This window comes from Mesoplodon bidens (assembly GCF_964165515.1).
Source record: "Mesoplodon bidens genome assembly, chromosome: 4".
NCBI lineage: Eukaryota > Metazoa > Chordata > Mammalia > Artiodactyla > Ziphiidae > Mesoplodon > Mesoplodon bidens.
Window position 1 is genome coordinate 143,256,333 of NC_138160.1, and position 23,513 is coordinate 143,279,845.

The window sequence follows — 23,513 nt, forward strand, 5'->3', positions numbered from 1 at the left end:
GATTCATAATCTTTGATTCTGGCAGAGTGAAGCCCTCCACTTCCCACCAGGAGACGGTGAGGTGGCTCTGTGCCAACAACACACACACTCACACTGTCCAAATGCTCAACATTTTATTTTCAAGTATAAAGGCTTTGTCACAGAAGGGGGCCAGGGTCACAGGCAGTGTGCAAGGGGTCCAGAAGCCCAGGTGGAGATGGACATGTGGACCAGCTGGCTCCCAGGTGCCACCACTAGTTCCGTGGTGCCCTGTCTGCGCCTGGGACCATCTGCTGATGCCAAGAGGCCGAGGTAGCTGTGAGAGGAGCTGGGAGTGGGGTAGAGGGCGTGGGCTCACATAACCACACAACACTGGCACGTCTTCTGCTTAGGGCCGCTCGCCTCTTCGCCCTCAGGAGGGGCAGATGGCTCCGGCTGCCGGGCAGGCGCGTAGGTGGGCACAGTGTGGGCACTGGGGTTGGCCCTGGGCTCCTCCACCTGAAGCAGTGGCTGGCACTCAGCAGGCTGCTCCTGAGCTGGGGTCTCTGCCAGGAGGGGGGTGGCATCCCCAGAGGGGTCCTGGCCCTCATCAGAGGTTTGGGGCTTCACTGCTTCTGCTTCTGGGGAGCCTTCCTGCTTCTCCTGGGGCTGCTGTCCTTCCTCGGGCCTTGGCTCCTCCTTGGCCCCCAGGGGAGCCACTTCCTCACTCACTTCCTCTGCCTGACATTCCTTTCCTCCTCCTGACTCTCTCTGCTCTTCTGGACTCAGATCTTCCTCAACCCCTTGAGTCTTCTCTGTCTGCAATGGCTCTTCACCTGCCTTTCTCTCTGCCTTCTGTGGTTCCTCATCTCCTTTTGTCTCTGCCTCCGACGGCTGCTCACCGCCCGTTCTCTGTACCTTCAGTGGTTCCTCATCTCCTTTTGTCTCTGCCTCCGACGGCTGCTCACCGCCCGTTCTCTGTACCTTCAGTGGTTCCTCATCTCCTTTTGTCTCTGCCTCCGACGGCTGCTCACTGCCCGTTCTCTCTACCTTCAGTGGTTCCTCATCTCCTTTTTCCTTTCCCTCCAATGCTTCCTCACCTCCTATTCTCTCTACCATGAGTGATTCCTCACCTCCTTTCCTTTCTGTCACCAATGGTTCTTCAATTGCCTCTAACTTTTCCTCACCTCCTTTCTGTTGTACTCCCAGCGGCTCCTCCCCTCTTTCCCTCTCTGCCCTCAGAGGTCCTTCAACTTCTTTTCTGTCTGCCGACAGTGGTTCGTCACCTCCTCCCATCTCTGTCTCCACCTTTTCCTCAACTCCCCTCCTCTCCGGCTCCAAGGATTCCTCACTTCCTTTCCTCTCCACCACCAGTGACATCTCTGCTCCTTCTGGCTCCGCGCCTGCCTTTCCCTCACTTCCTCTCTTCCCCGCTGATTCCTCTGCCCACCTCCTCTCTGCCTCCCACGTTTCCTCCCCGCCTCTGCTGCCTGCGCCCAGTGGACTCTCATCCTTTCCCTCCCTTCCCCGTGCCTTTGGCCCTTCCAACCCCTCCACCACCAGCTCTTCCCACTGCTCACTGAGGGTCACTCTCTCCACCCAAATGAAGGACCCGTCCTCTCCTCCAAAGCCCCCCTGCCCATCACCATCAGGGCTGCCCCTGGGGGCATCTTCCCCTTCTCCAGAAGCTGCTCCCCCCGGTCCCTCCTGGAGCCTCAGTGAGCTGGTCTGTGCAGCCTCCAGGCCTCTGCCCGCCTCCCCCGTGGCCTCTGAGTCGCTGCCCTCTGTGCCTCCCACCCCTTCCCAGACCACCTCCACGATACCCCTGTCCTCCCTGACCCACGAAGGGAGCTCTCGGCGTCCGGCTTCCTGTCTGTCCCCGATGGCCTCCATGACCATCTCCTCCACCTTAGCCTCCAGCTCTGGGCCTGTGGCCCCCATGGTACAGTCCTCTGTGGCCCTTAGCCCCTCCCAGACCACCTTCACCGTGCCTCCCCCTTTGGCATCATTCACGTCCCCGTCAGATGCTGCCACTTCCTGACTCGGCACCTGCTCTGGAGGGGGGCTGGATCCAGGGCAGGGGCCATTGGCTTCTGAGGAGGCCCCTGCTGCCCCAGGGATCCTCCTTGGGGCTGGTGGAACCCCGACAGACTCATCTCTGGACTTAGAGGGGGACTCTGGGTATGTGCCCACTGGTCCGGCTGGTATGGAGTCTCTCTTGTTTAGATCAGTCTGGCCTGGGGGCGTCAGGGGAGAAGGGGAAAGGAGAGATGGGGCAACAGAGTGAGATTCAGGCCCTTCCTCTTGCGACCCCCAGACCTCAAAACACCCACCTGCAGGACCTGCCTCCACGGTGGACTGGGATAGAGGACGGTGACCCTGCAGGGATGGCAGAAACAAGGTCAGGCCAGCCCACATCTCCACTTCCAGCCTCCTGCATGCCAGTACCCCTCCCCTGCTCAAACACCATCGATGGCTCCCCATTACCTTCAGGACCAAACCCTCTATTGTACCTCAGCCTTCCTTACCTGTCTCATCTCCCTCTGCTCCATTGCGTTGCACACAGTAGGTGCCCAATCAATATTGTGGCCATGCAGCCAATCCCTCTGTACTGGGGACCTACTCTGCCAGCTACTGAGGTTACTTAAGGGACACTTAAGCCTTTTGCTATTGGAACTTACATTCCAGTGGGAGGAAGCAGGTAATAAACATAAAACACAAATCTGTAATTCAGGGAGTGAGAAGGGCTATGATAGGAAAAAAAAGAAAAGCAAAGCAGGATAAGGGGCTGGGGAATGCCTGGGAGGTGATGGGGTGCCTCCTTTAGGTATAAGATGCAGAAGGGCCTCTTGGAGGAGGTAACATTGAACAAAGGCCTGAAAGGTGAGAAGAGCCAGCCTTGAGTCAAGAGGTGGGAAAGGGCATTCCAGGCGGAGGGGACAGCAAATGCAAAGGCCCTGGGGCTATAGTGAGTTAGGCAAGTTCAAGGAATAGAACAGAGAATCAGGGTGGCTAGAGTGGAATGAAGGAAGGGATCAAGGGAAAGATGAGCCCAAGGGAGGGGAGCTGAGGACAGCTCTGCAAGCCACCTATGCCAAACCCCACAGATCTCCTATCCTACCCTCCTCTTTCCAGCCTCTAGGCCTTTGCCCAGGCTGTTTCCTCTGCCTGTATTCCTGATTCCCTTCCAGATTCAGCATAGATGTCACTGCCTCCAGGAAGCCGTCCCTGAGCCCCCAACCTCACTCAGGTGCTTCTTATGAGCTTCCCCTATATCCTGGGCTCCCCCCTCACAGACTCTTTGCACCCCATCTCCTCATCTGGACGGTGAGCTCTCTTGGGCCAGGAATCATGCCTTGTGCATCTCTAGCAGGGAATTCCCGGCTTAGACTAAAAACCCAACAAGAGCTTCCTATCCCAATTAAAGGTCTCCTCTCCCCTTTTGTCCTGAGACAGGCACCTGGGAGCCAAGGTAAAGCATCAGGGAGAGGTGGGGACTGTGGAAAACCCACACATCACTGCGGCCAGGTGCAAATGTTACTGGATCTTTGGACTTCAAGGACAACCCAGAGAGCCAGATTTTTTTTTTTTTTTTTTTATGGTACGCGGGCCTCTCACTGTTGTGGCCTCTCCCATTGCGGAGCACAGGCTCCGGACGCGCAGGCTCAGCGGCCATGGCTCACGGGCCCAGCCACTCCGTGGCACGTGGGATCTTCCCGGGCCAGGGCACGAACCCGTGTCCCCTGCATCGGCAGGCGGACTCCCAACCACTGCGCCACCAGGGAAGCCCAGAGAGCCAGATTTTAATGTGAAGTTGTCTTGGTTTTCAAAAACCTGTATGTTGTATGGCCTGCATTGTATCTTAATAGAGGCATTACCAAAACAAAACCCAAAACTCCAAAAGCCATGTAGATGCCCCAAATCATGAGAGCATCTCACGATGACCCTTTCCCACCTTTGAGACTGAATTCCATGAACACTTCCCCACATTTGCTGACTGCTTTCCTCATTCAGGTCATATTGGCCACCATATATCAAAATGGTCCCTTGTGCCTGTTCCGGGCACTAAGCTATGATCTCACCAACCCTCTCTCACACCTCTTCCAGGTGTGTGCTGTCGTTATGCTCATTTTAGAGATGGGGAAACTGAGGCTTGGGCAAGGAAAGCGACTTGCCCAAGACCACAGAGCAGAGGACCCAGAATCTAAACTGTGCTTGGAGAGGTCCTGCTTTGGGGTCTGCTTGCCACACTCCCTCCTCCTACCGCCTGCTCCCCTAGCTCCTCACCTGTCGGCGCCAGGTGGGCCTGCCTGCGGGCTTGTGCTGGGCACCTGTGGACGCACTTTGTAACAGCTGCAGCTGGGACTGGAGTCTGGGGAAGAGAAGGGGCTGCTGGGAGCCTGGACCTCAGGCTTATGGACCAACCCCACCTGAAGTGTCAGTTGGAGTGGGCTGAGGGGCCTGGCCTAGTCAGGCTGGGGCAAAGCTGTCAGGCAGGGGCCCTACTCACGTGAACAAGCTGCCTTCCAGGTTCCGGATGCGGGCCTGAGCCTGGTCCTCAGGTGACTGGGGGTCCTGTGAGGCAGGGTCCTGGGGCTGCTCTGGCTCTTCAGCTGCCCCGTCCATTAGCCAGCGTTCCCGGAGAGACTTCCTCTGGGCATGGGAAGGGGCACATGGACTACCCCACCTCATGTAGCACCCCATCTGGATGTCCCACCCTGGGCAGATTTCTTATTGCCCTACAACCACCCAGATGGGACAGACATTTCTCCCTCAGGCTGGGATACGTGCCCCAACAATGCCAGGTGGGGCAGACACCCCGTTACCAACCCAGAGCTTTCCCACGCTGGAAAAAAAACACCCATCAATCTCCCCAACCTTTCCAGAATGGGACAAACACCCCCAAAGGTGAACTCAATGTCCCTACTAGCCCCTCCCTACCCCAAAGCGGAACAAACACCTCCATTGTCCCCATACTCTTCCCAAAGGTGGGACAAATGTCCCCATCACAACCACCCACTCTCCCAAGCTGGGGAGGACGCCCGCCCCCAAAGCTGGAACCAACGCCGCCCCCCATGTTTAGACAGAGCCTCCTTTGGTTCCCAGAACTGACTCTCACAGACACCCCCACTTCATTGCCCGGGCTAAGCAGGCGCCCCTGCCCGCCCCCAACCTTGAGCCGCTCCACACGGAGTTTCTCCTCCTCCAGCTCCCGGCGCGCGGCGCTGATCTCCTCCTGCAGCCGCCGCTTCTCCTGCGCACAGAGGACCCGGAGCTGCCAGCGGGCCGGGTGGGGTCGGGCGGGGCCGCCTTCCCCCCCCCTTCCTCCCTCCCTCCCTCCTCCGCCGGGCTCCCGGGGGCTCCCGGGGCTCCCGGGACTCCCGGGACTGCAAACCGCGCCGGGGGCGGAACACAAGTCTGGGCCCCGGGCCGGGAGGGGGCTGCGGAGGCCCTGACTCAGCAGCGGGTGGGGGCGGGGCCAGCGGGGGCGGGGCCGGCCGCGCCCGGGATGCTGCAGAGGCCTCGCCCGCGCGGAACTGGGGTCTGTGGATGGGAGGGCCTTGGAATGGGAATCCGGGGGTAGGGGGTGTCTGAGATATGGGGTTAAAGAGGGACGGGATTCAGAGAGATGGGGGTCCAGATATGAGGATCAAAGGGAGGGGGCTAGTGAGATGGAGGGGTCGGAAATGGAGGTGCAGTCATGGGGATCCAGCGAGACTAGGATGTAGAGAAGGGGTCCAGAGAGATGGGGGTTAGTGAGATGGGGGGTTCAGAGAGATGTGGTCCACAGAGATGGAGATTTAAATATGGGAGTTCAGAGAGATGAGGTTCAGATATGGGGGTCTGAGAGATGGGGTTCAGACATGGGGTATCTTGGAGACTGGGGGTCAAGAATGGAGCATCGGATGCTATAGATTTCGAGAGTGCGGAGTTCGCAGCTCTCCATTCTAGGGGTGTCAGTGATCAGAGGAACTGGGGAGCGGAGGGGCCTGAGGATTTAGGTGGGGCGCCCCGAGAAAGGCTGGAGCTGAGGGTGCTCCCCGCACCTTCAGAGCCCTAGACCTGCTCCCTGTGATAGGAGGGAGGAGAGGAAGGGCTTGGGGCAAGGCTAGGGTTGCCCAGGGCTCCAGGCTGACCGCACTGGTAGGGCTTCACTTACCGCGATGACTTCTAGCCGCTGCCGGTAGAGGGAGCTCTCTGCCATGGGCCTGCAGGGAGAGGGAGGGGGCTGCCAAAGGGGTCTCCCAGGGGCCCACACCTCAGCAGTCTCACCTCTCGAATACCCCTCTCTGAGCCAAGATCCCTGAGCAGCTTGGAAACCAACCAAAACCCAGCACTTTCCTCTATTTCCCCTTTGCGCCTGGAAGGGGTCAGGGCAGAGGGCAGGGGTTCTGTGAGGGAGAGAGAGCAGAGACCATGACAGACTGAGATAAATCCCTTCCTAGGCTTGACAACACCTCTCTGAGCCTCAGTTTCCCCATCTGTAAAATGGACCAGGATAGCTTGGCCTTCACCTTGCAGAGAGAGATGGCCTTGCAAGGAAGTATCCATGCAGGAAAAAACTGAGGACATAGTGCTCCAAAAACAGTAGCATAGTTTATTATTAATAATAATTTTAGGGAATTCCCTGGCGGTCCGGTGGTTAGGATTCCATGCTCTCACTACCGAGGGCCCAGGTTTAATCCCTGGACGGGGAACTAAGATCCCACATGCCGTGTAGCACAGCCAAAAAGAAAAAAAAAAAAAAAAAAGAAAAACAATTTTTTAAAATAATTCCCATAACTAATAATGTTTTTGATTAATTTTAATAACCATTCCCAGAAACTCTCGAATCCCACCAAACCCGAACAAGGTCCTTTTTGGACCTTGGCTTCTACTCAGCATCCCTTAAGTGCTGGGGGGTGAGGGAGTCTGGGGAGAAAAGTGTCCATCCCACCATGGACACATGCCAGTACCATGGTAACTCCGGAGTTGCCTCCTCCACCTGCAAGCCACTATCCCTGGGGGCAAGGGTCACCAGGTCACACTGCCTAGTACTGGACTCTGAACTGGGAGGAGGGGGAGGGGGACTCACCATTTAAGGTTTAACCTGAGATTACCCCCATTGTTGCCCTCCTCAAAGCACCCCAGGATCCCCAATTCCCAGCCTCCAGGGCCACCCCTAGTCCATTTGGGCTCCCCCTGGAAGCTGGAGGCTGACTGGTACTGCAGGGCACTTCAGGGACAGTCATCATTACATCAGCCTCTCATCAGAGACATGCATTGAGCACTGACTATGTGCAGGTGCTTCACAGGCCAATATCTAGAAGGATATATATGTCTGCCTGTTGGCCCTGACACTTAGCCCAGGGTGGGCACAGAGCAAGCCATCAAACATTTATTAAGTTGAGCACTAACTAGCCTCATTGCCCAAACTCTGGTGGGGCCTCCCAGATCTTCTCTGGCCTCACCATGAAGGTATAATAGTGAGTTCACATTTAACACTTACTATCTATAGCGCTCTTAAATGCTCTATGGGGCTTTCGCTAGGCTCCCACAGCCACCTCCCCCTCCCCCTCCCTGCCCTGATCTTGGGACACTGTAGTCAACTTTTTGCTGAGTTGACATTCCAACTAAGAAGAAAATCAGCCAACCATTAGCCAGTGCACACCACGTGCCAGGCACTGTTAAATGCTTTACTCACAGTAACTTATTTAACCCTCTCTACCATCTTAGAAGGTAAGTATCAATAGTAGTACTGTCCCTATTTGACAGATGAGAACACTGAGGCTCCAAGAAGTGGCAAAAAGACTTGTCTAATGTCCCTGAGTCAGGATTGGAACTCAAGGCTCTCAGATCCCAAATACTGGGAACACTGTGGGGAAGAGGGAAGTCTAGGCATCCTCCTCTTGACGGCCAGGAGACAAGAGATCAGTCTGGGGTGTCTCCAATTCCAGTTGGGGCAGGATGCTGAAGTCATGCTTTATAAGGTATCCCAAAGGAAGCTCAGACCCCCTGTTAATAAGTTTGCCACTGGGGGGAAGGCTAAAGTCCCCCCTCTGCTCTCCCACCCCCAAGATGTAATCTCCCTGCCTCTTCCTTGCTGGGGGGAGGATCAGATTCCCGTTGCTAGGCAACCAGGTTTGTAGTTGGTGAATAATGCAACGGGGAACCCAAAAGAGTGAAGAACCAAACTGGGGTCCCTGGGGGGAGCCCCTTTTCCAGAACTCTACAAATCTCTGGAGCCCCTCCACCCTCTTACTTTAAAAAGCCCTCACACCTCGAATATTAAAATAATCTGCACATTTCGTTAGATGTTGCTTATCTCTAACTCTACAAGAAGAACATTCACGGTGGTGGCTTTTGCCCCACCAGGAACAGTTGGTGGTCATTTCATTAAGCATGTGATCATTTCCATTTTGCCATTCTCTTTCCCAGTTTGGGAGCTGTTAACTTTTTCCTGTTGGATCTCAAGCATTTCCTCCCACCCTGGACACTGAGGGATGATTCTAGAGGCAAAACATAGGAGTGAGAGACCTTGACATTCCCTGCCCCTCACCCAAGTAATAGCCCCACCCCCCAGGCTGGACTTTGGGCTTCGGCCTGCCAGTGGAAAATCCCCAAAAAAGAAGGGGGTGAGGGTTCACACCTCCCACCCGACTTTCTGGGGAGGGGAGCATTGAAGAGCCTGGGGGGTTGGCTGCCGGCCGCCCTTCACTCTCCCTGGCCCCCTTAGAGAGGCTAGCTGGAGCTCTCACCTCCCCTGCTCCGTGGAAAGGCCAGTGTCTTCCATGAGCCCCTCCCAGGCCCTGCCCACTGGCCCCCCTGACCCCAGACACTTACATGGGTGTGGCCGGAGACCACACCTGGCTTTGCAGGGCCATCTCTGCCCAGAAGCCCACGTTCTGGTCTCTGAGTCCAGGACCCACCACCCGCTTGCCGAAAGGTGCCCTGGAGGCTGTGACTTGGCTGTCGGGAGGGGGGGGGGCTGCAGGCGGGCACTGGGAGAGCTGGTCCAGCTGGTTTGGGCCAGGAGGCGGGAGACGCATGGGCCGGGGCGAGGGGGGCCGGGGGCTGGCGGGCAGTTCTGGGGAGGTACTATCAGCTGTCCTGATCAATTATTTACCAGCCAGTGGCCTCGTTGCTGCACTCAGCTGCCTCCTGGCAAACACACTCTCACATGTGTGGTCTAGCGGGTAGACGGGCGTTGGGAGTCCCTGACCCCCTCACACAATGGCACCTCCCCTTGCCACCCTAGACATTTCTAGTCCAGTTGCCCACCAAGGGTCACCCACCTTTGAGTACTGTTGTACACCACACAAGGGATACTTTTACAGGCTAACTGCCCTCCCTTCTTGGAACCTGGTTCTGGGGTTAGGAGGAAGGGCTGATCCAGCTAGAGGATTCTGGAGACCAGAGCCTCTGCCCCATGGGAACCAGAACGTCTGGGTTCTGGACAACTCTGGGCAACTTCCCCTAGGTTTCTAGGCTTCGGTTTCCCCTTTGGGAGAATAAGAGAATTAGATCAAACAGCCTCTAGGACCCTGGACACCCCTTAGATGTGATAACTGTTGGGAGAGTGTGGTGATGGGAAAGGTCTAGAGAGCTTCCTACCCAAATCTTGAGGGACCCTGTTCTACCCCACATTCCATTCTTAAAGGGCCAGCACCCCTTTTCTCAGCTGATTATATGTTTCATCCAACCACCCTCTTGGGGAAATCATTTCTACTCTCCAGGCTGGTATCCTGCAGCCCCCAGTGCTTCCCTCATCACAGCCCTGGTCACACTTTGCAATTCTGACATAAACCTCAATGAGAAGAGCCCTTGTCCTGGGCCCTTTGCTTTACTTATTAATTTAAAAAATTTTTTAATTCATTTATTTTTATTTTTTATTTTTTGTGGCCACACTGCACTGCATGCAGGATCTTAGTTCCCCAACCAGGGATCAAACCCCCTGCATGGAAACGCAGAGTCTTAACCACTCGACCGCCAGGGAAGTCCCCTGGGCCCCTTGTTTTAGAGGGCCTGCTCCCCATGGGGCAAAGGGAATGTACCCAGCTAAATCGTCCCTCCCTGCTCTAGATCCTACGCAGGGTGGCCAAGAAGTGGTCAAGGGCAGCTATGGGCAGAAGGGTGAGGAAAGAGCATGGGCATGTGGGATGGGCCCCCTAGGTGCATGCACAAGGCTGCTCGCTGTCTAGGACAGTTGGGGGTGGGAAGCAAAAGGGGCCAGACTGAGGGCTGGGGTTTTCCTGTGTCCCACATTCAAGTACAAAACTCCTAGGGATTCAAAATATTTTCAATTGAACGTGATCTTCTAGGTCATTCTACAAGTATATTTGTCATGATAGGAAGAGGGAAATTATATATATATATATTATATATTATATATATATATATTATATATATATATAATATATAATATATATATATATATGCAGCACCACACAGCTTGCAGGATCTATTTCCCGACCAGGGATTGAACCCAAGCCTCGGCAGTGAAAGGGCTGAGTCCTAACTACTGGACCGCCAGGAAATTCCCCTGAGAGAAAATATTTTTAAAAATTAGTTTTTAATTGTGGTAAAATACACGCAACAAAATTTACCATTGGTGGCATTCAGTCCATTCACAGTGTTGTGCAACTTTTGCCACTATCTTGTTCCAGAACCTTTTCAGCACCCCAGAAGGAAATCCTGTACCCATTAAGCAGTCACTCCCCATTCCCCCCTCCCCCCAGCCCCTGGCAACCACCGATCTGCATCCGTCTCTATAGATTTACCTATTTTGGACATTTTCTATCAATGGGATCATACAGTATGTGGCCTTTTGCGTCTGGCTTCTTTCACTGAGCATAATGTTTTCAAGGTTCATCCATATTGTAGCATGAATCAGTGCTTCATTCCTTTCTATGGCTGAATAATATTCCATTGTATGGATGTATCACATTTTGTTTATCCATTCATCTGTTGATGGACATTTAGGTTGTTCCCACCTTTTGGAGGAGAGAATATATTTTACTTAATTGCTTGTAGTTTGATTTTATAACTGTTAATTATTTGGATGTATAATATATAGGCTTCCCTTTGTACCCTTGGCCTGTGTTCCACGTTGAGGCAAGATTGTTCTGTTTATAATTGTGTCTGTCTCCCAAGCTCAACTGCAACTTCCAAGTCTGGTTTATCTCTTTGTTCCCAGCATTGGTAACATTCTTAAACAAGTGTTATGTGTCAGGCGCTGTTTTAGGCATGGGGGAGTTGGGTGAGCATGACAAACAGAAAATGCTGTATTGCAGCTCACTTTCCAGGCTGGGGTGGGGGGAGACAGCTAATATACAAATAAAGGGAGAAATAAAGGTAATTGATGATAACTGCAGTATTGGGTGAGTTACAGAAAATAACAGGGATAGGGTTAAAGAACAGCTGTGTTTGATGTAGGCTGGGTGAACAGAGACCACTTCTCTGAAGAACCAAGACCTGAAGAGCAGAAGCCAACCATGTGATGAGTCATTCCAAGCAGAGGGAAAGGCAAGTGCAAAGGCCCTGGGGGTGGGAATGCAGCTGGGGGGTTTGAGGAAAGCATGAAGGCTGGGATGGAGGAGTGATCAAGGGAGATGTCAGGAGATGAGACCTGAGAAGTGGGAAGGGCCTTCTGAGCCAGGGTAGGGAATTTGGAATTTTCTTCTAAGTTTGGTGGGGAGTCACTGGAGGACAGTGAATGTCTGGGACAAGGGTGGCGCGAAGTGGACGAATTCAGAATATATTTTGGAGGCAGAGCAAACAGCAATCCAATATATGAATGGATTGGGGCAGGGGCTGAGGGAAAAAGAGAAATTGAGGCTGACTTCTTTTTTGCGGTACGCGAGCCTCGCACAGGCTCCGGACGCGCAGGCTCAGCGGCCATGGCTCAAGAGCCCAGCCGCTCCGCGGTATGTGGGATCTTCCCAGACCGGGGCACGAACCCGTGTCCCCTGCATCATCAGGCGTACTCTCAACCACTGCACCACCAGGGAAGCCCTGAGGCTGACTTCTCCATTTTGGGCATGAAAAACAGAATGAGTGAGTTGCTATACATAGTAGAGAGGAGTAGAGTTGGGGGAAACCAAGAGTTCAGTTTCTAAAGTGTTCATTTTGGCGTTATCTATTAGACTAGGGGCTGTTGGATATGAGTCCAAAACCCAGGGGAGAAGTCAGAGCTAGAGATATAAATTTGGGAGACATCAGCATAGAGATGGTACTTAAAGCATGAGATTGGAGTTTGTCAAGGTCTGAGCGTTGGCAGGAAAGAGATTGTATACTTAAACCAAGTAATTGATGAGAACTCAATAGAAGGAAATAATCAAGGCATAGTGCATACCCTGGATTCACCACAGCCAGGAGCTGTTACCACCCCATGGCCCTGGAGGGAGAGAACTAGGTGGAGGTGCTGGCTGCTGTGGAGGGACACAGCCAACAAAGCTTGGAGGAAGGGGGCATGGGATAAACATCCGGACCTCACTCACCTCTCTCCCATCAGCCAAACCCAATGGAAGCCAGAGGGAAGGAAGCCCGTTGATGCAGGTGAACCAGAAGTCTGAGAAGGGGTGCCTGGGAGGTAGGAAGGAAATCAGGAGAGGATGGTGTCCTCCAAGACCAAGGAGCTAATGGAGAGGGAATCAGGGAGGAGCCAGTGATCAGGTCTGGCAAATGGAGGTCACAGAGGTCCTTGGACAGAGAAGGTTCAGTGTGGCATGGTGGAACCAAGAACCCAGTAAGCATGGCTAGAAGAGGGACAGGAGGTGATAAAGAGTCCACTGTAGAGACAACTCATTCCGGAAGTATAGTTTTCATCCTCATCACCTCCCGAGGGAGTAAGCACTATTATCCCCATTTTACAGACAAGGAAACTGAGCCTTGGAGAAGGCTGACACTTAGGTTCTGAGTGGGCAGGAATCAGGTGGGTCTGATTCCAATTGGGTCAATAGAGTCAGAGGGAGGAAGTTCAGATGGTCAGAGGGAGGAGGGTAGCAGCTTGAGATTGGGATCAAGGAGAGAGTAGAGTGGGAGGGTGGACAGAAAGGGGAGTCACCAGGGTAGGCAGAGAGTTGGAGGATTATTGGGGCTCCTGAGGCTGTGTAGCCCCCCACTTTCTTTAGGTAACTATATCTTTCTTACTGGTCACCCCAAAATGGTGGGGGGTGGAGGCAGGTTTTGGAGAGAGCCCAGGGGAAGAGAGTGGAAAATGTCCCTGAGGGTAGGTCGCCTGCTCCCGGCATCGATCCCGGCCTTGAACGTCACAATCTGGCCCCAGCTGCAGGGAGCTACTTCCTCCCGCAAGCCTGGATACCTCTCTGAGCCTTCCCAGTCGCCTGGGCCCAAGGTGACCGCCTTTCAAACCTCAGCCGCTCTGCTGAGCCCTGGGCGTTCTGTGTGTGCGTCCCTCCCTCGTCCCTCAATCTGGGAGTGCACTTGGCGGTGGATGCCTCGCGGACTTTTCCTGGAGGGGGTGAGGGGAAGTGACCTCTGGGCTTGTCGCGGGCGCTGGCTCACCGCTCGGAACCTTGCTGAACCCAGGTACTGGGAGGGAGACTGGGGCGGGCGGTGAGGCGGTTCCTGGCGCCCCCTCCAGCCCGAGCTGTGCGCTGCAGGAGTGGAAGGTGGAAGGACAGCCCAGAGGCCGTGGGCGTTGCTGCTGCGCGGGACAGGCAAGGCCCCGGAAAGATGGCTTCGGGGGACTCGCCACCAGAGGACAGTTGTTCAGAGGCCCAGCCAGGCGTGCAGTTAGGGCCAAGCCTCCTGGCAATGCCGGGGACGTGAGGCCGAAAATGTTCTAGGGTGGCGCCCCCTGAGTGAACACTGCACCCAGACTGGCGTCCCAGGTAGCGGGCTAGGTCTAGGGAAGTCCTCTTCTAAAAGGGCCAATGCCCTGAGCTGACTTGAGGCGTGCTAGTGGAAGAAATCCAGCGCCCAGCTGAGGCGCCCCCGTCTCGAGGGCGGGGCCAGGGCGGAGCCCAGAGTCCTGCCTGCAGGTGCAGGGGGCGTTGCCCGGCCCTGCCCCCGGGGACAGTTCTTGAAGGCCAGGGGCGGGTCAGAGAAGCGGCCGGTGCAGGCTACGCCTTGGAACCCGCGGACGGCGACTGCAGCCACAGGTGCCGCGCAGGGCAGTGTGTCCCAGCTCTGGGCATCAAAACTCCAGCGCTGGGAGCTAAGGCTTCCGAGCTGCTCCCAACCCTGGACACCGAGGCCCCCGGGCCGGAGAGCGGAGCCCTGGGGTCGTCCGAAGCGCGGGGCCCTGAGCCCCCCGGGTTAGACGGAGAAATTCCCGGGCCTGCCGCAGAGCAGGATACCGAGGTCCCCAGGCCAGGCGGCGAGGTCCCCGTGCCCTCCCCAGACCAGGGCGCGGAGACCCCCAAGCAAGAGAGCGAAGTCCTCAGGCTATCAGCGGGGCAGGAGGCAGAGCGCCCTGGACCGACCGCAGCTGAGGGCTTTGAGAGTCCTGGGCGAGGCAGCGACGACGCTGAACCGTGTGAAGCGCGAGGCGCGGGAGTCCTGGAGCAGTGTCCCTCTCAAGGTCCGGAAACCTCCTCTGAGTCAAACTCGGAATCCCCTCAGCTGCGTTTTCTACTGCTCTCCGAGACCCCACAACAGCCCCCAGAGGAGCCGCTCATGGAGACGCCCATCGAGCGCGAAATCCGCCGCAGCTGCGAACGCGAGGAGAGCCTGCGCCGGAGCCGGGGCCTGAGCCCAGGTCGCGCGGGCCGCGAACTCGTCGAACTGCGTGTGCGGCCGGTGCTCAGCCTGCCGGGCCCCGGCTCCGCGCTCCCGCGCGCCTTGGAGCGCGCTCGGGCGGGCGCGCAGATGCAGCGAGACATCGAGCGGGAGGCCCATCGGCAGGCGGCGCTAGCGCGCCCCGAGGTCCCAAAGCAGCGCGCCCGGCAGCCGCCTCAGCCGCTGGGCGAGCTCAAGCGCTTCTTCGAGGCTGCCAGCGGGTGCGGCTCCTCGCCGGCGGCGGAGGGCAGCGCGGACCCGCAGCGGCTGCCTGAGCCCGGAGGCCGGCCACGTTCAGTCGTGCAGAGCCGGTGCCCGGTGCTGGCCCGCGCCCCGCTGCCCATCGCACCATCGCTGCTGGAGCAGGAGGTGCGCGAGGTGAATGAGCGGGAGCGGGAACTGCAGCGCCAGCGCCTCAGCGTCTACGGTACCGCCGAGTTCAAGGAGCCCGCGCCCAGCCTAACTGGTAAGCCACTGGCGCCCCTACGCTGGGAATTCCCAGGGCTCCAGCCGCTCTCACCGACTACCCAACTCCAGTGGCCCTCTTATCCTCAGGGTCCCCCTTCCTGGCTCCCAGACTCCTCGGGCCCCTCTCAACTCACCCCTTCTGGGCTGCCCATCCCTATGCTCCACACCCCCGGCCCCCGTCGGACTCCCAGATCCACTCCCCCTAGGCTCGTGGTGGGGGAAGGGAGGAGGATTCCAGATGTCTTTGTCGGGTTCCAGGGAACCCTCCCTGGATTCTGGCACACCTGGATCCTCCCTCTGAATTTTCGGGTTTCTACCTCCCCACCCTGGGTTTGTTTGCCTCTCTCCTCCCTCGGGTTCCTCCCTCCTCCCTCATGATGGAGGCCTCCATGGGGAGGAGGGGGGTGAACGCCTGTGTGTGTTTAAGGGGCGCGGCCGCTCTCCTTCGTCCTGGCCGCCTCCAGCTGGTGAGAGGAGGGGCAATCTCGGCTGAGCGCCCCTTCTCCCGCAGCGAGCAGGGGCGACGGAAAGCTGGCGGTGATCTGGCCTCCCCGCAGAAAGGCTACGGAGAACGGTCTGGAGCAGGTGGGAACCCCTTTCCCCTCCTGCCTCAGGCGTTTGTCGCTGCCCCCCACCCCAACCCTCTGCGTGCGAGAACGCTGGGCTGGGGAAAGGACCCCCTGGGAAGTCACTCTGCGCTAGGACCCAAAGTCCCGGACGTGGCCCAGGGGTGTCGAGAAGGCGGTGGTCCTGGGGCTCAAACTGCCCCACCCGGGGCCTGGGTGTCCCCACTCGCGGTGCGCGGGCCCCCGAGGCATGCCTTTGGTCTGGCCCCTCTCTCCAGGAGGAGCGGAAGCCTTGAGGTTCGAGCCGGCTGGGGTCCCCGGACGAAGGTAACATGCCCGTCAGAGGACCCAGGCAGGGTCGCCCAGGTGTGCCCTCCGGATCGGCGGAAGGCCTGGAGAGGGGCTACAGGTCTGAGCCAGGAAAGACGCGATCGATCAGCCCCTCCTCGAACCTGACTTTGTGAAATTGACCAGAATCTTGTATAAAACTGTTAGTCCCAATTGGAAAACACCACCATCACAACCCCGCCAGTAAAACTGCCCCGCCCTTCTCCACCTAACTGCAAACGGAACTAGCCTCTCCTTCCGGCCTTGACTGTTAGATAGGGGTCACCTCCTCGGCTGTTCCCACTCCCCAATAAAGCCCCTTCTTTCTGGGCAGTGCAGGCTGTTTTCTTCTGGGTCCTCTTCGTCTGCGGTGGGGTGGGGCGGGAGCGCGGCGAGAGGAGCAAGGCTTGAGAAAGTCGCCGGAGGCGCCGGCCGGAATGCAGAATGTCCCCTATCTCCCTGTTCCTGGGCCGCATATCTCCCCCTGCCCGGCCGGGGTCCTAGTGCCACCTGGCGACGCGGGCGCGAACTGCGGCGTTGGGACAAACGAACTCATGCCCACCCTTTCCAGATTTCGTCAACATTTATTGGTGCCAAGCGACATGCCCCGCGCAGGGTGCTGGCTAGACAGAGGTGATAAGAGGTTGTTCCCGCCCTGGGGACATAAACAATGGCTACAAAAAAAAGGGAGTGGTATTGGTTCAAGCTTCTTAGTAGGGCATGCAAGGCCATTTATAATCTGCCTAGCAATTGCAAACCTCACATGCCTACAGACCTTAGGCAGATATTAAGAGAGAGAGACAGGGTGTGCTGTAAAACAAATGCCTCATTTCAACAGGCAGGTAGGTGTTCTTCCATATCACCAGTGCTATGAGTGAGTGAGCTTAGTGGTGTCAAGCTTCTGCTTTCCAAAAGCAAGTGGAGGGAATTCCCTGGTGGCCCAGTGGTTAAGATTCTGTTCTTTCACTGCCCAAGGCCTGCGTTCAATCCCTGGTCTGGGAACCAAGATCCCACAAGCCCCATGGCGCAGCCAAAAAAATTAAAAACAACAACAAAAAAACAAACCCCAAAGCAACTGGAAACCCAGGCTTTAAAAGATAAATCTACCAAACTTTAATTGTGACTATTTAGAAAACTTAATTGGTGGGGGGCAGGAGGGGACAGCAAGCAACACCTGTTTGCAGTAGGGCTTATGGCTGTCAATTGGCAAGCCCTCCTTAATTTCCCTCTGTCCCAAGACAAGGGGTCCAAGGCTCCCCTGGATGGGGTTCGAGATAAGCTGTAAGACTGCATCTGTGCAGTATATTCTGCGGTGTTAGTATATCAGCTTCTTAGAGGTGTGCTGAGACCCAGAAAAGACTTTTAGAATCATTGTTTAAACTCCTGGATTTGTCCAATTCTGTATGCCCTGGGTCTAGCTCACACAGCATTGCACCCCAACAGTAGCTCAGCCCAAGGACCCACCCCTGACCCCATCATCAGCACACTGACCACATGGCTGACCGTGGCTCTGGGAGGTACGGAGAGAAAAGCAGGAAAGAGCCAGCACTGCCAAAGTGGAAAATGGAAACGCCAAGAACCTGTTCTTAATCCCTGGCAGGGGAGCTAAGAATTAAGTATGTAGAGTTGACAGAACTGCTTAAGTGTAGACCTGGGTTCTTGAACTTTCTTGCATATTAAAATTACCTGAGGCACCCTTATGCCAAATAAATTAGAATCTGATAGAGGCCTTGGCATCAGTAAAGCTCCCCAGGTGCTTCTAACATGGAGCCAAGTTTGAGAGCCATGAGGTCGATGTACGCTAGCATTTCTCAAAGTGTGGTATCTGGACGAGCAACGTCAGCATCACTTGGGAACTTGTAAGAAACACACATTCTTGGACTCCATCCCAGACTTAATGACCAAACCCTCCACATGATTCTAAAGTTAGAGAATCATGGGTGTAGACAGGACCCAAGAAATTAAACCTGTTTCCTTCCTCTCCCAGTGTTGTCACCACCCACCAGAAATCTAGTTTTAAGTGGCTTGTGGATTTGTCTTAAGGGAGATAGATTAAATCTGCATGTCGCTAGTCCAAATTGAGATGTGCTGTAAGTGTAAAATACACAAAAGATTTTTAAAACCTAGTACAAAAAAAGAGGGATATCTCATTAATAATTTCTTACATTGACTATACGTTGGAATAATATCTTGGATATATGAAGTTAAATAAAAATATCACTAAAATTCTGACCTCTTTATTTTTCTAATGTGGCTACTAGAAAATTTGAAATTACATATGTGACTCGCATTTGTGGCTCATTTTAAATTTCTATTGGACTGGGCTAGTCTAAACAGTGGTGGTGGTGGGGCCTCAAATCCGTGTCAGGGAACTTCAGAACCCCTTTGGACCCGTTCAGACCTGGGTTGTGGACTAAAAAATCCTTGATGCAGTCAGAAATTGTCACCAGAAGCCTCCAATCCCACCCCGAATGAACAAGGGTTTTGGTCCAATCCTGATTTACTTCACCTCTCACGTTCATTTTTGTCATTTGTAAACTGGGATAATCATAATACTTATGATAATACTATGTACCAGGGACTATTAGGTAAGCGAGTGTTTTGCTCCATGAAGCAGGGCTCCAAGTCTCTCCTCCCACTCTGAAAATGCTAGGGGGAACCAAAAGGTGTCCCTTAGTTTAAAGGGGGGGTTGCTCGCAGCTGAGTGACAGCCGGGTCAGCAAGGACACCCCTCCCCTCGCAAGTGGCCAGTTGCTATCAGAAGAACCCAGCTCAGGTCCAGGCTCCGCCACTTGGTCACTGTAGCTCTCGGCAGGCGAGTTCACCTCTCAACTCGTGTCTTCTCTCCAGTCCAAGGTTGGGGTGAGGCTTAGCGACCCTAAGTTGGATTGCCTCCCGGCTCTCCCACCCAGCCCGCGCCCCGGACACCCCAGGGGGTACAGCGACCTGCACAAGACAAGACCCAAAAGCTGGAAGAAAAGATCTAACCTCGGCTCTTAGGAAACTGATGGCTGGCCCTTTCCCGGGGCACGTTGGGAAATATAGTCTTTTTCGGTACAAGGACATAATTTCCGGGTCAAAACATAAGAGTGGGCGTGGCTCTGCGTCCCTTCCCACAGTGGGCGTTGAATTTCCCGGCTACCCGAAACTTGCGGTTTTCTGGGTTCCGGTTGTTGACAGGAGCAGCTACTTCCCTTTTTGCTTCATGCACACCTCTGCGCATGCTCTGAGCTTCCGTCCGCCAGTCGGTGGACTATGGTTTTGTTTCCAGAGACTACATTTCCCAGAAGGCCGCGCGAGTGGGCGGAGCCCCCTCTCCCCAAGGGGAGGGGAGAGGCGATCCGAGCGGACGTTGAGACTGTGACCTCTTTCTTTCTTTTATTTAACATAAAGCCGGTGTGTCCACCCGCAGGGCCCCGCGGCCGGGCCGGACCCAGTGCGGACGGGCTAGCTCGGCCTGGCCCCTTGGAAGGCGAGGCGGAGCTGCACCAGGAGAACGAGTGAGCCCCTCCACTACTCCCTCTCCTGGAGTTTGGAACTGTCAAGCTCCAGCTCCCACCCTCTCTCCAGGTTCAAGACTCCTGCGCGGCCCACGCCGCGGGCCCGGCGGCGCTCGGGGGCCGGGCCGTGCCTGCCTGGCCCGTGAGGATCTGCACCAGCAGGTCGGTGGCCAGCATGTGCGACGGCTCCTCGAAGCCGATGGTCAGCAGCTGCTCGTAGTCCCCAGGGGGCTGCGGGGACAAAATCCTGGGCGCCGGGGAGAGACAGGCCTGGATGTGAGCGCCCCCTGCTACTCGGGAGCCCCTCCCCTTGAGTGAGAGGCTGTGGCTGAGAGAGGCTTTGTTTCAGCTAGGGGTGGAAAAAACCCTGGGGGAAAGTGATTTTCTTGTTGATGAGAAACATAGAGGGTAATGGCTCTGGGAGGCTGAACAACTCTAGCCCTGACCTGGCCAATTACTCAGCTAGCTGTGTGTCCTTGGGCAGGTAATTTATCCTCTCTGAGCACCTGTTTCCTTCTTTGTAAAATGGGGCTAGTAGTATAGATCTCAGTGGGTTGTTACACGAGTCTGCATAAAGCGCTTTTCAGGGCACAATAAAATGCTATCATTATTACCAATGGAAACAGTGTTGGGGGAGGTAGCTGGTCTTTGTTTGGGTTCTGCCCCTCCCTCCAGACCCCACGCCCACCTTGCCATCGCCCTAGCTCCTACCATGAATAAAGGTCATCCTCAGCTGGTCCTAGGGGCACCCATCGGCCGATGGACCACAGCTTCTGAATCTGGGGGCATGAGTTGATTGGACTCTTGCCTGCGTCTTCCCATGTATCTCTATAGCACAGGAAGTAGCTGGGAGGAGAAGGGGCAGCAATTAAATGTGAGCAGTTTCCTAACTTCTGTTGGAGGGTTTTAATTTTGGAGGTAAGGTGGAAACTCATCAGAAGTTGCCTTCAAGTTCTCAGGTAGGGATATGATTCAATACTGAGGCTTTTTCTCACTGTCAGCCTACTTTTTTTTTTTGCCGTATGCGGGCCTCTCACTGTTGTGGCCTCTCCCGTTGCGGAGCACAGGCTCCGGACGCGCAGGCTCAGCGGCCATGGCTCACGGGCCCAGCCGCTCCGCGGCATATGGGATCCTCCCGGACCGGGGCACGAACCCGTATCCCCTGCATCGGCAGGCGGACTCTCAACCACTGCGCCACCAGGGAGGCCCAGCCTACTTTTAAGATGAGGGCTTTTATTTTGATGGGGGCATATATATATTTTTAAAGGTGGGGATGACCTTTCAAAGGTCCTTGATTTCCTGCTTGGCTTTCCGTGCTTTGATGGTGGTGGTTCAGTGGCCCAAACTGGCATTCTCCATAGAGAGGGGAGGACTTTGATTCTGATAAGGGGACTCACTAATCCACACGGGAATCTTGCCCCTGGCTGCTGGACTCTGGGGTGGTTTCCAGGTTCCAGCGCATCTTCTTATAGAGGTATCGGGGGAAGCGGCTGGCGGTGTAGGCGGCAGGGGCACAGTATCTAAAGATGGACACCTCGTGGGAAGGACTGATGGAGAACCTCCCGCAGAAGAAACAGGAGATGCTGGCAGGAGATGGGAGAGTGGGGAATGAGGGTATGCCCTGGCCTCCTCCACCCCTGACCCCAATCCCAGTCTCCTAACCTTTTACCTTAGGGGTTCAGTCTCCTCCAGGTTCACAAACCCAAATGATGCATACATAAGGACCAGCTGTTCCAGGCGCAGAGTCAGCTGTTGGGAGATCTCCAACAGCTGCATGAAAGAGGGGACATAATGTGATTAGCTGGCCTGCCGTGAGCGTCCTCCCCATCCCCCAGGCCTGAGAGATGAAGAAAGGGGCATAGGATCTAGGAAAACTGCTCCACACACCCCCTTTCGGGTCAGCTCCTGCAGGGCTCCATAGATGGGGGGCACACTCCGTGCAGCTGCCTCCAGGTACAGGAAGTAGGGCTCACACATCTGCAAGAAGGTGGGCATGGCCTTCGCCAGCTGTTCCTTCTGCACTCGGTCCCTGTTGAAGGGAGAAGGGGGCCTTTGCCTGAGGTCCCTGGCTCCCCCACCAATTTCTCCTATTCCACTCACTGCCCACCTGTATCCCTGGCCTGGACCCCCACTACAAACAAAATCCCCCAGTGTCAGGCCTTTCTCAGAGCATCTTCCAGGACCACCAGCATCAAAAACATTTGAAATACTTGTTAAAATGCAGACACCTGAGTCCCAAGACTGACTTTGACTTACTATTCCCTGGGTGAAGCCCAGAAATCTAGGGTTTAAACAACCTCCCATGGACATTGATATATGAGAATCACAGTCCCCTTTCCCTTGGTCTGGGAATCATATTATCCTTTGAGGTCTCAAACCGGTAGCCAGTAGGCCAAATCTTGCTCAGATAGGTTTTGTTTAGCCTGCCCAGGGTTCAAAACCTAAGCCAACGGTTACAAAGTGGGAGAAGAGTTCTAGCGATTTGGCAACCCCAAGGGCCCACATAATAGCCTGCACTCCCTAACCCCAAATTTCTACACAGTCCTCGTAACTCTTCGAAATGGGATTGCTAATCAGCTAGCTTCATTTACCTCCTCTGGCTCCTAATGCTTTTGAGTTTGTAAATCTAGTGTATGTCACCTATTTTGTTATCCCCTCCTCCGTCTCTTTATCCATGGGTAGAACCTAGGACCCCGTCCAACATCACCTGTAGAACAAGTAGCTCTGGAAGTCATCTGCCTTCTTGAGCAGGTAACGGAGCTGTTCACTGATGGGTCTGAACATGGTGTCCAAGGGTAGGCGAGGAGGGGCGGGCCCGGGGCCTGGGGCCAGAGGCTCGGGGAAAGGCGTAGAGGTGGAGGCCTCCGGCAGCTGTCCCTGAATATCCTCGGGCTCCGCCTGGGTTGAGTCCCCAGGTTGGCCAGTGGGAGGCGACCATGAGGGGTCTTCGCAGGGCTGTATCCCAGGTTCCAAGTCGTCCGGGAGCGGCGTTTCCCCAGAGCCCGCGGGGAGCGGCCCCAAGAACCACTGCCTGGTTGCCATCGTGCGGCGGGAGGCGGGGACCAGAGCTCTTTAAGCCTCCGCTGCTCACATTGGCCGCGGGTTCGACCCCGCCCAGGGTACCTCGGACTTGGCTGGGAGCGCGTCCCCCTCCATCTCACCCGGGCCTCGACCTCTCTAACGGCTCAGCGTGGAGGGAGTTCGGTTCATTTGAATTTCAACACGGAGGGGCGAGCCGCTCCGGCTCGCGCTGCGGGGCCCGGCCGCGGCGCCTCGCGCACACGCGCGCTCCCGTAACCTGGCCGTGGGGTACGCGCCGGGGGAGGCGACCTGGGCCGTTGCTAGAGCGGCAGTGTCCTGGGGGTGCGGCCCGGGGCCAGCGCATTTGACTCTCTGAGGCGGTTTCCTAGGGAGGAGGGGTCTCTACCGAGCGTCCAAACCCCGGGGTTGCAGGTATAGAAAACGAGGATGGCCCCGCCCCACCCGCTGTGTCTCTGACTCCCAGGACACGGAATCTGTATATTTTTTAAAAAAACTAATGGAGTTGAGAAACTGCATTAGAACTTAGTAGCACTTGTGATGTAGTGGTTGTTACTAACAATAATAAAAATTTTCACTTGGAAAATTTTTCCCATCCCATGATCTCATCTGATGGCCCAGTCCTTTCTGCCCCTTTTATGGAGAGGGCCAGGAGGCCTGGAGACCCTACCATGGGCCCAAAACAGACCCCTGCGCGCAACAGTTGTAGGCTGGGTTCCTTGTAGCATGCAAAGGTTGTCAGATAATAGAGCTATGAAGCCAAACACATTAATTATACTTAAAGACTCTGGGTAAAGAACTCAGACAGGTGTCAGGCTGCACCCTGTGTGACCCTGAGCAAGCATCTTTGCTGTGATGAGCCAGTTGCCATCTGTAAAGTGGATTTTTCACGAGCCCTGCCTCATGGGGCTGTGGTGAGAACCCAGAGAAT

At 55.4% G+C, this 23,513-nt stretch overlaps 3 protein-coding genes across 4 annotated transcripts; 1 reads left to right on the forward strand and 2 right to left on the reverse strand.

Annotated features, from left to right (window-relative positions):
- Window positions 1-111: 111 nt before the first annotated feature.
- On the reverse strand, window positions 112-8,884 carry PALM3 (paralemmin 3). Its single transcript, XM_081232885.1, has 7 exons — window positions 8,782-8,884; window positions 6,119-6,167; window positions 5,132-5,212; window positions 4,469-4,611; window positions 4,246-4,330; window positions 2,292-2,337; window positions 112-2,195 (listed from the first exon to the last, which is right to left on the reverse strand). Exons 1-7 carry the CDS (start codon window positions 8,820-8,822, stop codon window positions 334-336), a joined length of 2,307 nt encoding a protein of 768 aa, XP_081089011.1. The 5' UTR covers window positions 8,823-8,884; the 3' UTR covers window positions 112-333.
- Window positions 8,885-13,931: 5,047 nt separating this feature from the next.
- Window positions 13,932-16,376, forward strand: MISP3 (MISP family member 3). 2 transcript variants are annotated; one of them, XM_081233713.1, is made up of 3 exons: window positions 13,991-15,148; window positions 15,662-15,735; window positions 15,995-16,376. In XM_081233713.1, the coding sequence occupies exons 1-3, from the start codon at window positions 14,581-14,583 to the stop codon at window positions 16,010-16,012; spliced, it is 660 nt and encodes a 219-aa protein (XP_081089839.1). In that variant the 5' UTR covers window positions 13,991-14,580; the 3' UTR covers window positions 16,013-16,376. The 2 variants fall into 2 exon arrangements, with proteins under 2 accessions (XP_081089838.1, XP_081089839.1); XM_081233712.1 differs by lacking the exon at window positions 15,995-16,376 and having other exon boundaries at window positions 13,932-15,148; window positions 15,662-15,988.
- A 3,065-nt stretch (window positions 16,377-19,441) lies between these two features.
- LOC308615882 (UPF0575 protein C19orf67 homolog) lies at window positions 19,442-22,585 on the reverse strand (the record flags this gene model as incomplete). The annotated part of the gene is made up of 6 exons (XM_081231757.1): window positions 19,442-19,790; window positions 20,255-20,389; window positions 20,941-21,126; window positions 21,213-21,313; window positions 21,431-21,572; window positions 22,251-22,585. The coding sequence occupies 6 exons, from the start codon at window positions 22,583-22,585 to the stop codon at window positions 19,616-19,618; spliced, it is 1,074 nt and encodes a 357-aa protein (XP_081087883.1). The 3' UTR covers window positions 19,442-19,615.
- Between the last annotated feature and the right edge of the window lie 928 nt (window positions 22,586-23,513).